At 40.4% G+C, this 15,837-nt stretch overlaps 1 protein-coding gene across 2 annotated transcripts in view; it reads left to right on the top strand.

The window, feature by feature from the left end:
• LOC132860626 (voltage-dependent calcium channel beta subunit-associated regulatory protein) overlaps positions 1-14,796 on the top strand; it is a 17,419-nt gene extending 2,623 nt beyond the window's left edge. The window contains exons 2-10 of one of the 2 annotated variants that reach the window (XM_060891911.1): positions 2,046-2,117; positions 6,206-6,351; positions 7,157-7,218; positions 7,377-7,542; positions 9,455-9,626; positions 9,880-10,032; positions 10,397-10,652; positions 11,941-12,160; positions 12,548-14,796. In XM_060891911.1, the coding sequence (XP_060747894.1) occupies positions 2,070-2,117; positions 6,206-6,351; positions 7,157-7,218; positions 7,377-7,542; positions 9,455-9,626; positions 9,880-10,032; positions 10,397-10,652; positions 11,941-12,160; positions 12,548-14,117 (2,793 nt within the window). In that variant the 5' untranslated portion in view covers positions 2,046-2,069 and the 3' untranslated portion in view covers positions 14,118-14,796. Of the gene's footprint in view, positions 1-1,714; positions 2,118-6,205; positions 6,352-7,156; positions 7,219-7,376; positions 7,543-9,454; positions 9,627-9,879; positions 10,033-10,396; positions 10,653-11,940; positions 12,161-12,547 lie in introns of those variants that run through there. The other variant, XM_060891985.1, reaches the window with a different exon arrangement.
• The last annotated feature ends 1,041 nt before the right edge of the window (positions 14,797-15,837 follow it).

Genomic DNA, 15,837 nt, shown 5'->3' with positions numbered 1-15,837 from the left:
GTAAGAGGGCGGGATGGAAAGAAAATACTAGATTGAGAGAGAGAGAAAGCGAGACAGATGAGAGAGAGAGTGCATTTGTGTTTTTTAGAGATGAGAAAATGAGGACGAGGGCAATCAGGACAGGTGGGCTTTGAAGTGCTCTTGTTGTACAGAGCTTTGTTGTTTTCCATTTGCTCTGTGTGTGTGTGTGTGTGTGGCAAAACCAGACACATTAAATGAACTCCTACACAGAATGATCTCAGCAGATGATTTCACTATGTGTGTACACTGCAGTGTAGCTTGCTAAGCACTGGGCTACGTAGGTGTGACATAGGTTGTCATGGGTTGGGATGGAAATAACGAGCCAGGAGGGCAAGCCTGGGACAGTTCGACAGGCTCTTTATGTTCCTTTAATACATTAATTTTACAGTAATTTTACTTCACCACACACACACACACACACTCACACATACATACATACATACATACACACACCTCTCTCTACCTTTTATTCTCGCTGCCACTCACATGTTAAAGAAATCCGTCACTGGTATTAACCCTTACCGCTCACTTTTCCTGGCTCCGCCCTTCCATTCACAAACTGGTGTATGACCACACTCCTGCCTCCACAGTAGGACTATCATAGATGCTGTCACTTACAGCAGTGTTACACACCAGTGAACATCACATGATTCCAGAGACCTTGGACACTGACTCATTCACATACACATCTGTCACAGTGTACCTGCAGTATTTACAGTACCATATCCTGGACATTTAAACGTTCATTCATTCATTCATTCATTTTCTACCGCTTATCCGTGCTAACCACTAAGCCACCGTGCCCCCCCCCCCCCCATTTAAACGTTCAAATATACAAAATGACAATAATACATTAATAATAATAGTTTTAATTAGAACTAATTACTAAATAAGAGACTTTTAAAATGATTGCATAGTTTTATGGGATTTGTCTGTGAAATGTCTGGCATGTGGTACACTAGGTATTTTTAGTGTATATCTATATATCTATATCTATATATATATATATATATATATATATATATATATATATATATATATATATATATATATATATATATATACGTATATATATATATATATATATATATATACGTATATATATATATATATATATACGTATATATATATATATATATATATATATATATATATATATATATATATATATATATATATACGTATATATATATATATATATATATATATACGTATATATATATATATATATATATATATATATATATATATAAATTATGCCCAGCTCTGTAATATTAAATTAAAGGCCACCCATGGTTAGTAGAAGGCTTCAGAAATACAAACTGCTCCTTTAAGCTTAACCACAATAATCAGCAAGCCTTTGTTGCCTTTTATACTCATGATTTTTGTGGTCTAATGAAGAAAAAATAAATTTCCCTGCTTCCTGACAATGCAGGAACATTTGGTCCATAAAGAGTAAAATCGTGCGGCCGAACACACGGTGTCACGTGTTCAAACATGGCACACAGACTTGTGAGAAAATAAATGATGATAAAAGAAGGAAAGGAAAGGTTACATGATCCTCAAGTATCACTCTCCTCAAGGCATGTTTTGTCTTCATCATTTATCTATCTAAAAACCTCTTTATATTGTATACCCCCTCTCACTGCTGTCACTAGTCATGTTTAATCATCTTCATCATCATCATCATCATCATCATCTACTACTTAATCTACATTGACAAGGCTTTTAGTTTGTGTGTTCTTTAAGCAAAGAGACCACAAGAAACCAGTTTGTGTAGACCACAAAGCATCACACTGATATCTCGGATGTTTTGGCACCTTTTCACATCCGTGCCCCTGAAGTGAAGCCAAAACTGGGAAAGCTGAGAGAATGGAGAGGAAGATGTGAACATCCGAGCCAGCTCGCATTAATGCAGCTGCTGGTAGATTAGCCTAGTCAGCAAGACACCCGGTGGGCCTGCTGAATGAAAAGTAGCTGTCTATCTGATTGCCTGTCATGTCTGTGTCTCTTCTTGGCTCCAGGAAGCGCACACTCTCGCCAGGACCATGAGCGATGAGCCACCTCTGCTGACCACCCTCACGGAGAACGCCACCGTGAGTATCTTCACCTTCACACCATGCAGACACTAAACAACAAGAAAAAAAGCAGCTAAAAGGAACCCATATAGGTTTGAGGTAGAAACCTCTTCCCTGTAAAAATGTCAAACATCTAAAAAAAAAAAAAAGCCTTGAGGAACGTGAATCTGGCTAAAACTTTCTTTCTTCAATAATAAAATCAATCACTTTTATATTTCTGTTTTTAAGATTTTTTTAAAAACTAAAATCAGAACAATACTAAGTGGATTTTGTTCAACATATTATTCTTAGCTTTGCCCTTTCGATATGTGGAGACGTTAACTGAGCGTATTTGGAAGGAGTCTCCAGTGTCGGCACTTCATTACCGGTTAGAGATCTTGCATTTAGAAGTTGCTGTTATTCAGTAGTGCGAGTAGATGGGCTGGTGAGAGAACGATTGCCTTTACACAGAAACAAACTCTTCATTTGTATTCTGCTCTGCTCTCAGCTTTCAAAGCCTCAGTGCTATATGGAGCTGCATCACTCGGAGGCAGCGTAGCTGAAAGTGCAGCAAAATGGCCTGGAAGATTTTAGTACGACTTAAGAGTACTGACTTAACAGTTTGCATTACAGGGTATATTAATGAGCATCAAAAAGCATCGACACAGTGCAAACCAATAGACCATTAGATCGATTTCCATGAGCATTTTCAGCAGTTTTTTTTAACCAAAAGTTCACAAAGTGTAAAATAGTGAAAGCGCTTAAATAAAAACAACTCAAACTTTTCTCTTTTTAAAATACCATAGCACTGTTGAATTCCTTATTTTGACTCGTTAGATTCATTAATTTTCCGTATTAGCAGCTCTGAAAGTAGATCCAGCTGGAAGTCATATTACACGCATTATATTGCTCTAATAAATAATTGTTTATGTAATAACTTACACAGGGCCTTGTACATGAGAAGACGTTACGTTTTGTTTGGAAGGAGTCTCCAGTGTCAGTGCTTTCTAACAGACATAGAACTGTTTCTTTAAGTTTCAAGGAAGTTTAAGGTTAAGATAACAGGAGCTAACTCGTTCCATAGACCGCCTATAACATTTATTTGCATTGGATAATTGCTATATTGTAAAATCAATAAAACATTTCAGCTTATACTGTTAGGAAAATAATCAACATCACACAGTCTTGTTTCATTACTTATTACTGTAAGGAACATTCTGCTTCAGTCCAATGTGTATTCAGTGCATTCAGTTTTTTTAACGTATGGCACATGTGTATTAGCTGGTTTTATGCTTTAGGTGTGTACACTATAGTATTAAGGGACAGGCATCCATGTGGAAAGGCTTGTTGCCTGGAGACCGACCAATGTGTAGGGGAGTAGAAAAGTTTCTCTGAAGGACACAAGCATCAGTGTTCAAAATCATAACCTGTACAATAGGATTAAAAGCCCACTGAATGCTTCAATAGCTGGGGAAGATAAATAACTGTCTGGAATATGATGAAGAGAAATATTCAGCATAATCACTGATTTATGCTCCAGCATCAACAGCAGCAGCACTTTTTAAAATATTTCGACATGTTCCCACGCAGATTTCCTGCAACAGCCAGATCGGTGTTTTAGTAAGTATATTTAGGCACCTAATCCTAATCATAACCCTTACCCTAATGGACATACTGTAGTTTTAAGCTCTATTGCTCAATTCTTTTTTTAATCCATTCCAGTGTGTATCTGATTCTTCAAACTCCCCCATGTTTTTAAATATGGCACACAAACTCATGTAGAGCTCAAGTCAGCTATGAGATTTCCCAACCATTTCTCCTCTATTATATAACAACTACCAACCAGGTATGGTGAGGATTAACACTTGCTTCATCAAAAAGACACATGAAGCCAACCAGCCAATTTTTTTTAAAACATCTTCTCTTGCTGCATCATGTACAGTAGCAGCGTATCATATTTGGAGGAAATATCCTCAATCTCACATGTGGATACACTAGCTCACTGATGCTCTAGATTGGCTAGTATTGCTGTGATTGAGATTGAGAGAGAAACAGTATGCCATCCCTCTCTCCCAGAGATCATGGTCCATTTTTCTCCCAGGCCATGACTGACTGTGGCTTTGTGGGATTTGAACTCGTGATCTCCCAACAGAAGAATGAATGCTGTTCTGTTACACCGCTCGGAGACGCCCCCCCAAGGGATGCAAACTTTTGCACTCACTCAACAGCATGTTGCACATTTCACATTCTGTAAGTCATGCATTGGCCATTAAGCATCCGTATTTCTTTAAGCTGCATACAGCAATTTCTATTCACTATTCAATTTCTATGTAGTGCTTAATTGTTTACGGCCAGCAATCGGTCACATTAAAAAGTAAAAGATTTCACTACTGATTAAAACATCAGTGGTTGATAAGGCCGGCTCTTTATGAGACTTTATCTTCCATAATGACCAAAATTAAACTTGCATCCACTGGGAAATATCTGCCTTTAAACACTCATGGACCAATTTAACTCAAATATCATTAGCATTAAGCGCCGGGGTGGGAGTTAGCGTGAATACTCTCCCTGTCAATTAGGAGGATTTGAAGGAATACAGTGACATTTCATGCACCTGGTCTCTTGTTTTACACCGAACCCTGAATATCACCTTCATTACAATCAGATTATAATGATTAAAAAAAGGGGGTCTTCTTTATGATGGACTGGCAATCCAAATTTGCAGAGAGTTTTCCTGTGACAGACTGTGGAACCATCTTAACCATAACCAAGTTAAAGCAGTTGCTGAAAGATTTTCACAACTCTAGGTGAGAGATACAAAAGTATTTGGACACCCGACCTTCACACAAATATATGGTTCTGCCCCAAACCGTTGCTGGAAAGTTTGTAGCACAGAATTGTACAGAACGTTGTTGTTTGCAGTAGAAATACAATTTCCCTTCACTGATACTCAGACAAACAAACTTGTTCCAACTTTACCATGTGACAAAGTGAGCTCCAGGAAGAGGAGGATGAAGTAGACCATGGTTTTCCAAGGTTAAAAGGGAAGTGGCCAGTTAACACCTCAGGGATAAACTGGAATGCTGACTGTACCCCAGACCTCTTCACCTGATATCAGTCCTCAGCCTGACCGTACAAATAATCCTGAGGCTAAATTGGCTAATTCCTACAGCCACACTCTAAAATCTGGTAGATGGATTACCAAAAGCAGTGTAGGTTAGTAGAAGTTCATTTTGCACACATGGATGTGATATTCAGGTGCCTTATAGCTTTTGGCCATAATGTACTTGAAGTAAGTAGTAACTTGAAGTAACACCCTAATAACATGAGTAAGTGAGTTTTACTCAGTTCATAAAAACTACATACAGTAACATAGCAAGGAACATCAGCCTAAGCAGATATGATGGAAGTGAAATAATGGGGTGGGCAAGTTCAGGGGATTTGGTAGAGGCCCAGAGAGGGTTGTAGAATAGGGTCACCAAAAGTTCAGAAACACCACTGTCCATGCTTCAGGTTTCCATTCACGCTTCTCTCTCCAGTTTAAAATGCCTACCTTTGAGCCTGTTGATGCCAGGAACATGTCAGCAGCCACCTTTAGTCCACACAGCTGCTTCCCTGCTTCCCTTCTCTCTTACTCACACTCACACAAACACATGTTTATAATAATAATAATAATACCCTTGTGAGGACCTTCCATTAACATAATTATTAACACAACCAATTAAAGCTGTCATACATCTACATCTGTCCCTAAACATCTAAACTGAGCTAGCAAAAGGAAATCTATTTTCTTTCTTTGACTTCAGTGTAAAAAAAAAAATCAGTTTCCTCATGGGGTCAAAACTGTCAGGCTTTTTTAAACTTAGGGAGAACTTTGGACTGCAATAAGATAGAAAAACTAGCACTAAACACACACTATACCTGAAATGTGTTTCCACACACAGACTGGTGCCATCGCAGGATAAGAGTTAAATAAACACACTGATAGACTGTATTATCCTGTGTTCTTTGGTATCAAGGACAGCAAGGAAAACTGTGTGTGTAGGTGGCAGAGGAACCTTCATGCTCATTCCGCCTTGTATGCCCTCTAAATTCATCACATAAACTGTGTATTTGTGTGTGTATAGGATGTGCCACTGGCATCAGCCAGGCCAGATAACTATGTGCTGCTGTTGGTGATGCTGTGTGTTTTTGCTGGAGGAACGCTGGTTCTGCTCTCTGCTCTCCTCATCTTCTGCCATCGCTGCTGTCAGAGTGGACGGCGTTACTCGAGGTGAGAGCTCCTGATCTTACGACGCAGATTTCTGCATAGAGGTTACAGATTTCGTTCTCCCTCATTTTAAGTAGACAGATTGTATAATTCAACCTGATCGTGAGCCCTCCACAAATAGATCCCAGAACCCACGCATGTACGTGTTTCCAATGCACGCAGGTGTGCTATTATGCTAACATCGTAAGGCTCTTTTGATGTTCAAGAAATAACCATCCAAAACAGAGCAACAATAAAGCTATCTTTCATACCAATAGAGAAATCAAAGCCCAGCTGAAAAATAATGAGCTGGTCTGAATTACAGACTAGGAGCCTTGTGTGCCTTCGCTGTTCTGCCTGCGTGAAGAGGCAATCCGAAGTGACACCGTGTTTATGAGCGACGGAAACCTGTCCTGACAGAGAGAGCAAAAATGACAGTTACATGTATTTCAGGCTGAGTGGAAATAACAGGCATCAGAGTCCTCATGATCAACTGGATTATGAGTGCATTTCTGTTAGCGTTTGTTAGAATATATTTATAGCACCACTTCATATTTTCAGTCAAACAAATTTACAGCTAAACATTTAGTGTGTTAGGTTTCACAGGTGTTTATTTGATATCAAAGTAAATGAAAAAAAAAGCCACTTTTAGCCACTTTCTGATCCTTTTTAAAGCTTTTGGATCACAGTAGTACGGTGATTTTTATTTTACATCCAAAAATATGGGGAGTGCAAACTTTTGCATTCAAATGCATATGCACAAATAACATACTGTTAGTCATGTGCTGGTCATGAAGCATATTTCTTACCCCCTCACACACCTGCTTAGGGCAAGCGATGACTTGGAGAAAACCAACACCACGTATGTGGAAGAGAGTCAACCTACTCAAGGTAATTAAAAAAAATTAACATATTTTAAGAAATTGTAACTTTCATTTTGGGTTCTTGCACGTATTAACTTTAGTATAAGTATAATTACTTTAGTATAACTGATGTATGTAATAGGAAATAAATGCATTCAGTTAAGTGGGTTCATGTTTGTTTGACAGACATCATCATCAGGATGGAAAGCACGGATACACTGTCCACCTCCAGCTGTCACGGCGACGAGAACACAGAACGCTTCCAGTCGTCTGTGTATACGGGCCGACGGGTCTCCTTCAACGAGACGGCTACCTACGAGCAGAGCAAGAAGAACCAGGAGAAAGGCCGAAGGTCAGGGAATATAATAGGTGGGGTTGATTGGTGTGGGTTGCTTTCCGTCACAATCTGAGGTCAAAGTCGAAATAGAAATTATGTTTGTTCTATTTCCACAAATTTGGACTAGCATAGCAGAAGTGCCAATATTTCTTAACAGGCAGAGATAAAGGACATAATCACAAAAAACCCTTGTGTACATCAGTGTTTGAGATGGTAATTTATTTTCAGAAATAAAACATTAAGACAAAAATCTGGGTGACCGCAATGTAATTGTTTACAGACCAAAATCACCACAATCCTAATAAATTTGTTTCTTCTGTCTTGTAATGCTGAGGTTCATGAATATCAAAAAGACTCAGCTCGATTTGCACCAGTTCTCATGAATATTCAAATGAGCTAAGCTGCTTGGCTCTGATTGGCTAACCGCTAGGATATGAGAGCATGACTATTCATTCACCCAGCATAATAAGTAGCCTAGGCTAGAGGGAACTTGTTTACAATCACCTTGAATTGTGGCAGAACGGCTTCTTCACAAGCCCGTTCAGCCATTCTTGCTGTATAGGAAACTCACTGAGCTACACGAATTCTGGGGGCGTGGTCTCAAGTGGGAGAGCTCATGAATAGTAATGAGCTCAGTCACTCTGACGTCAGACTGACCAGCTTTTCCAACTGACCTGATTTCTCCCCTTATTTCTTTTAAGTGGCTAGAACTGACCGGGGAGGTAACAGTGCGTTTTCACATTCACGACACAACACAAACACATATGGACCTAACACATCAAAAAATACAAGTAAAAACGGTTTTGTGTGGAAGGGCACCTTTAAAGCAGAGATGTTGGCACATCTAAGAAAGCCATGTTTGTTTCCAGTAGGATGGACCACACTAACTTTATTTTCTTTGATATCTAAATGAACTAACAACTAGACAGCACAATCATCTTTTAATATGTATATACAGCAAGCTTGGCTGATGATTTTCAGCATAGTAAAGTATAAATAGAAACTCCTACTGTTGATGTTACGAGGTTTCTTATGTCGTTAGCATACGCGCTTATGACTAACAACAGGCTTGGCAATATTTACCTCTTGTTTATCATCATGCTCAAAGTACCTTTAGTATTTTACAATTTTCTTCAGTTTGAATTCTTGTGACATTTTGATGATTTTGAATAATCACACCCTCCGGTGTCACCCATATGAGGATGGGTTCCCTTTTGAGTCTGTTTCCTCTTAAGGTTTCTTCCTTCACCAATTTAAAGTTTTTTTCCTTGCCACTGCTGCCTGAGTCACCTCAGACTTGCTCATTGGGGATAAACACATACACACTGTGAACTAAATATATCTAATAATAATCTTGAATTTTTTATTATATTAATTATTTATATTACTCCTTATGTTTACCTTCTGTTCTAGGTTTATGTTCTGTAAAGCTGCTTTGAGACAATGTCTACTGTTAAAAGCGCTATACAAATAAACTTGAATTGAATTGAATTGAATTGAATTGAATTGGGGGGCACGGTGGCTTAGTGGTTCGCACGTTCGCTCCACACACACCTTGTGTGTGTGGAGTTTGCATGTTCTCCCCGTGCCTCGGGGGTTTCCTCCGGGTACTCCGGTTTCCTCCCCCGATCCAAAGACATGCATGGTAGGTTGATTGGCATCTCTGGAAAATTGTCCCTAGTGTGTGATTGCGTGAGTGAATGAGAGTGTGTGTGTGTGCCCTGCGATGGGTTGGCACTCCGTCCAGGGTGTATCCTGCCTTGATGCCGATGACGCCTGAGATAGGCACAGGCTCCCCGTGACACGAGGTAGTTCGGATAAGCGGTAGAAGATGAATGAATGAATGAATGAATTGAATTGAACTTCAAGTGACCTCTGTGTGAAATAAGAAGCATGTTTAAAAGAACAAAATCCTTCTCTTTCTCAGGTATACTCTTACAGAAGGTGATTTTCACCACTTGAAGAAGGCTCGTTTGACCCATTTGCACATTGCACCTCCAGCACTGAACATCCTGACCATCATGGAGTGTGATTCACCTGAGAACAGCATCAGCCTGCGAGAGCAGCTGCAGCACAAACCGTCTCTATCTATTTTTCAGGTAATGCAAATACAATCTTGCTCTTAGGTCATATACACAGTACACTCTATTTTATAACCATATTGAAATTCAAAATAAGATTTATTTAGGTGGTATAGAAGTGATGTTCACTACATTTACTGATTTACTGAGTGCTCTGAATTTCTGGGCTCACACTCCTGCACCGGATGGTCTTCCAGTTAACACCAGACTGCTGCGTTACATATAATACACCATGAAATACTCAAGTTGATATGGATCTGTGTGTCTGTAGCTTGGTGAGGGCACCCTGCCTGAATCTCAAGTGCCCTGGAATAGCCAGAGTCCAAGCTGTGCTCTGCCTGGAGATACACTAAACTCTGTTCTGGATACCAACTATATTTCCAACACAAATGAAGGAAGCTTTGAACCACCTCGATCAAGGACAGTGAGTATCTCATACACTCACACTCAGTTCTGACAAGGAGGTATAAAGTGGCACTTAATATGCTCACTATAAACCAGGAGCCTTTTCAGTCCATACCACTCGACACCAGATACACTGCACTACTCATAAGCGATCACTACCTCAGGACTCACGTCAACACACCATCATTCTGTCAAACATAAAACCTCAGCATAGTTGATGTACTGTGTTGGCAGAAACGCCTTATGAACCATTTTTCACTTAGAGGAACTGTAGAGGAACTTTCAGGGTAAAAGTTAGTTCTTAAAGACCTCTTGATTTTTCTTGAAATTTATTTTAATATGCTGGCTGAGCTCCTGCTTGTTTCTCTCACTCTTTGTCTCAGATTGAAGCAATTGGAAGTGCTGCTTTAAAGATGGAGAGCAACCCAGGATCCTCCCAAATGGCAGGAGCCTGTGGAACATCTGGAGGAGGAGGAGGAGGAGGAGGAGGAGGCAGCTCATCTTCAGGGCAGGGCACCATGCTGCACTTCCTGTCCCGACTCAGGCGACATGCGAGTCTGGAGGGAGCCAGCAACTATTTCACCATCAAAAAGTGGAAGTTAGACAGCAGTAACAGAGCAGCCAGCTTGGACCTGAGAGGTGAGCTGTAAGCAGAGAATACTCACTATGTTACAAAATCAGTAGCATCTTCAGATACTGTTAAAATACTGTTATAGTGAATCCCTGTCACTATTTCAGATACATGTACCTTGAGTAGCACTATAGTGCAGTTATTTATTTTTATGCCATTAAATAAACCAATAGGCTTAGTGGTTAGCACGTTCGCCTCACACCTCCAGGGTTGGGGGTTCGATTCCCACCTCCACCTTGTGTGTGTGGAGTTTGCATGTTCTCCCCGTGCCTCGGGGGTTTCCTCCGGGTACTCCGGTTTCCTCCCCTGATCCAAAGACATGCATGGTAGGTTGATTGGCATCTCTGGAAAATTGTCCGTAGTGTGTGAGTGCGTGAGTGAATGAGAGTGTGTGTGTGTGTGTGTGTGTGCCCTGCGATGGGTTGGCACTCCGTCCAGGGTGTATCCTGCCTTGATGCCCGATGAAGCCTGAGAGAGGCACAGGCTCCCCGTGACCCGAGGTAGTTCGGATAAGTGGTAGAAAATGAATGAATGAATGAATGAATAAATAAACCAATAATAAATGACAAACAGGCATAAAGAAGGGAAATTACTAGACCACAGAAAATCCAGGATTCATGTAAGAACTAAATTGTGGACTGTCTGGGGTTTCTTGATGATTTTTTGAGAAAAAAATTCTCTTGAGCAAAACATGACAGCTACAGGAAAGGCAGATTTAAGCACCATGTACGGCTTAACGAACAGGCCGTTGGAGACCAATCAATCCTGGATCAATAAGTGTGTTGTTAGAGTAGCTGAGTGAAGGCTGACTGTGAGCTCAAATTTGGCCTCAGACAGAACATGGGAAGATTCAACCTGCTAAATTAACGATGTAATAATGTTGTTATTCTTCACCTGATGTGAAAGGTCAGCAAGTATGGCATGTTCATTTCCTCCTAATGAGGCCTAGATCCAATTACATACTGTTATTACTGGTGCACAGGAGCATAGCTTGACCACAAAGTCTAAACTTAGTGACCTCTCTCTTTGGTGTATTGTGTACATACTTTCTTTACATCAAGACAAAGTATTATGTAGCTGAGAACACCTACAGTACGTGGAAAATTGATTTCCAGTTCAGAATACAGAATAGGTGTGCTCAAGAAGTTTAGAAAAAGAAATCATTCAAATGTCTAAGCCACCTACTTCTGTTAGAGAGCTAATCTTGAGTAAAATTTTGAGACTAATCTTATCTAATACACCTTTAAAGTTTTCCCTTCCTACATTCCATTCTTTTGTGCTCGAACCCTCTCTAAGGTTCTCCACGGAGGCGAGCATTTCAAAGACAGAGAGCAGCAAGCGAGACTCTGGAACAGGGTGAGGTGGACATCCAACAGCCAGGAGCAGGTGGAGGAAGTGATTTTGTGTTACATGTCAAACCCCCTCAGCCACAAGGTGACCCCCCACGACGACTCTCTGCTGGCTCTTTAGAGTCATCATCTACTGGCTGTCCACCCCCACCGGCCCCGTTCAGGAGGTACATACCTTTCATCTTCTGGCTTACTTTAGGGTGTAAATGCATCCTTTGCTTTGTGCTGACATTCACTGCACTACAAAAAGAATTTCTTGGTTCAAATCACTCAAGGATAGACAGCATTTTTTTCCTGTTATTTCACAATATTCTCTACAATATTTCACTATATGTTGAGAGAAATATTAGATTTGGAAATTAAATCTTTTGTTGGTCCTAGTGTAAACTCACCGATCAAATCTTTCCCCATACATGTGATTTTGATACAATTCCAATTGAATGAAAGGTTATACTTAATGATAATAGGCCAAAGGACTGCTGGGGCTTACATTTTCACTGACGCAAGAATGTTATGACTCAGGTCTTATTTGCTTTCACTTTGGTCCCCTGTAGGTTAGAGATGAAGGCTGTGTTGGAAGTAAGTCCAAGGGCTGAAGAGTGCAAGACTGAAACAGAATGCAAAATACCAGAATCTCTTGGCCCTCAAGGGGAGGAAGAAGTAGAGGAGGATGGAGATAATGGGGAGATCATTCTAGGAGCAACAGGAGGAGAAGGGACTAGAACAGGCGGTGCCACTGGATTTGGTTTCGTGAACAGACAGGAAAGCCTGGAGCAGCCCAACATGTACCAGGACATCTGGAGCCTACGAGCATCACTAGAGCAGTATGCTTCTTCTGACCTGAGCAGCAATGACAGAGACTCCACACGCAGTGATGCTGATAGTGTTTGTTCACTAGGGGCCCTTGGTGCCTCCAGAACAGGCATGCTTATTTACCAATCGCAAGACATAGATGACGAGGTTGATGGGGACGGTGACCTTCCATATGATGATGTCAGAGAAGTTAGCGGAAGAAGGAATGGCAGGGACAGTGTGGACTCAGAGAGAGGCAGCGACAATGAGGCTGGAAGTAGGAAGCTTCTGCAAATGGACAGTGGCTATGCTTCCATTGAAGCCCCATGCAAAGCTCCAGAGGAACTTCGGCTGTTTGGAAGCACTTCTGGCAAGACAGCGTCAGAACGCCGCCGGTTCTTTACAAATGCTGGCCGCAAGGAGACAGTGTGTGAAAGTTTCGAGACTCGACTATTCAAGGAGGAGCTTGAAGATGAAGCTTCAGAAAGCAGCATGAGCATAGAATCAGAGGGTCCTCGTACCACACCACAGAGGGAGCCGAATGTCTCACTTAGAGAAACACCAGTAATGGCGGCAGAATCCAAACCCAGGCCTCGTTTTCGTCGCAGAGACTACAGCATCGACGAAAAGACAGAAGCCCTGTTTAATGAATTCTTACGGCACGATCCACAGTTTGACCAGCAGGGTTCACCTTCTCTACGGCACAGACATCGTTCTCGTATTCACCTGCGCAAGCAATGGCAACGCACCAAGCAGTATAGTGACCCCGGAGCTGCTCGCTACTCACCATCCCTGGAGAGACAACGCAGTTATGCACTGCGGAGAGGAGACAGTGCCAACTATCCATTGGATACACGGTACCACAGCACCCTACCGCGTATTGCTAGTGCTGCAGATGAGGAGGCCAGTGAGGGAGCAGCCAGTGAAGGCACTGAATCACCCAAAGCACAGGGCACTGGTCCAACTCATGAAGACAACTCCAACAGCAGTAACAACAGCAGTCCTGTGGTAAAGTTACAGGAGGACCATCCCACCCTGCTGTTTTCCACACCCTACTTTACAGAGACACAAAGGTGGTCAGTCACAGACCCCAGTGATATAGAAACAGCTAACAGCCAGTGGAACCCGGGCATTCACATTCCAGAGAACAGATATCAGCATAAGGACCCTATGGACAAAAGCTACACGCGTAGTGTAGTGGAACCCATTCCAGGCGATAAACTGGTGAGCAGTCTAGATGAACGACTATATTCCAGCCTGAGGAGGACTCAAGGCAGCCAGGAATGCATGGTGACTATGAAGCACACGTCCCCAGATCTGAGCCAGGACTAAGAGTACAGGAGAGAGGAATAATATGAATTTGTGATCTTAAGGCTAACCCAATTACAAACTACCATAACCTCAACCATTTTTTTTGGATAAATAATGCATGTCTGTTCCTTAATAATGCAGGGATAAGTGGGTATGGTGCAATCTCAAACTAGGAACATCTGAAAATGTCTGAAAATGTAGTAAAATCCATATGCAGACAATTATGATTAAAAAAAAAAAAAGATGGCTAGTTTTTTCCTGAACAGGTCAACGTTAACACCACTTACACACAGCACTGTGAAACTAGGTAAAATAGGGTGTTTTTTTGAAACAGACAATTACAGGGCAATTCAGAGTAATAATCACTCACAAGTGTCTAATGCACTTTTGTTAATTACAAATTACAGTATGATAAAATGTCCAGCGGTTTTCTCTCAATGAAAAACATCAGACAGGATTACTTTTTCCAAAGGAAGTCAGCAGTTCTTGATAAGTTAATTATGATCATGTTACTCTCAAATATGTTTTTGTTTTTTTTTTCAATCCAATGCTATTCTGGAATTATAACCATAATCGAAATCCTAGCACTCCATTCTTTTCAATCACAGCTTTCATGTATTGCTGATTCATAATCCTCTTTCCTCATTCATGTCTGAGATTAAAGCATTTCATCCACAAATTATTTCCCCCATTTGAAGAGGAGTTCAAAATCAGTCTAAATATTAAACCAGTAAGGAAACAACCCAAGCTCACCACCAACCATAGCTTTTGCCATGCTGATGATAAAGGCTGCATTACAAATACACGATATTTCATGATCTTGTGGTTGCAGACCAAAATCACTTATGAAAGAATTCCTTGGCTTAGAGTTGGTAAAAACTAGATCACTTAATATCATGTACTTACAGTACCAGCCAGTTTGCAACCAAAGACACTTGATTAACAAGTTCTACTACTTGCTGTTCAGATCTGCATCAAAAATCACTAATAACAGTTTTCACATTAACAAATTGTAGGACGATGATGTGAGAATTATATAAAATATTACAGAACATATGAACATGATTAAGAGAATTTGACCAAGATTTAATTGCCATCATCGCAGTGTGATACAAGACTACTGTTATCACACAGGGTAAAGCAGACTTAACACAGCATGTCATATTGGTGAAGGGCAGCCTCATAAATAAAAACATCAATAATACATCGAAAATAAGGAGCAACTGAAATTAAACAGCAGTTTTTCAGGTGTCCTTGATGGTATGATACTGGCATCAATCTTAGGAGGTGGGCCAGTGGAGTCAGACATATTTCATGATTCTGGCCAAGTTGTCAAATACTGTAGTAACTTTCTATTTTATACCCTAATGTTATTTATTGATCTTTTTTTTTCAGTTCTAATTATAATATTTATTAATATCATATGTTCTATTAAGAAACCTAATAGAGCTAAGCAGATGTTATTCATGACTAACGGGGATGAGTAAATGGCCCAGAGCTTGGAGAGTGTCTGATATCGATTGTCCATATCAAAAGTCTCAACATAAAAAAACAAACAAAGAAACAACAACAAAAAAAAAAGCTTGAAATTTTATTTTTTAGAAAATTTTGCACTAAACTTGAAATACGCTAGAAATATTAGCTACAGTAAACTAAATTACAGAACTAACTTCATAGATGACTTCATTTATTACCAACTTTAATAAACATTAAATTACTTTACAGGGGTTTATATGATGGA

The sequence above is a fragment of the Tachysurus vachellii genome, chromosome 1 (genome assembly GCF_030014155.1).
Source record: "Tachysurus vachellii isolate PV-2020 chromosome 1, HZAU_Pvac_v1, whole genome shotgun sequence".
NCBI lineage: Eukaryota > Metazoa > Chordata > Actinopteri > Siluriformes > Bagridae > Tachysurus > Tachysurus vachellii.
This window is presented reverse-complemented; position numbering and strand designations above follow the sequence as displayed.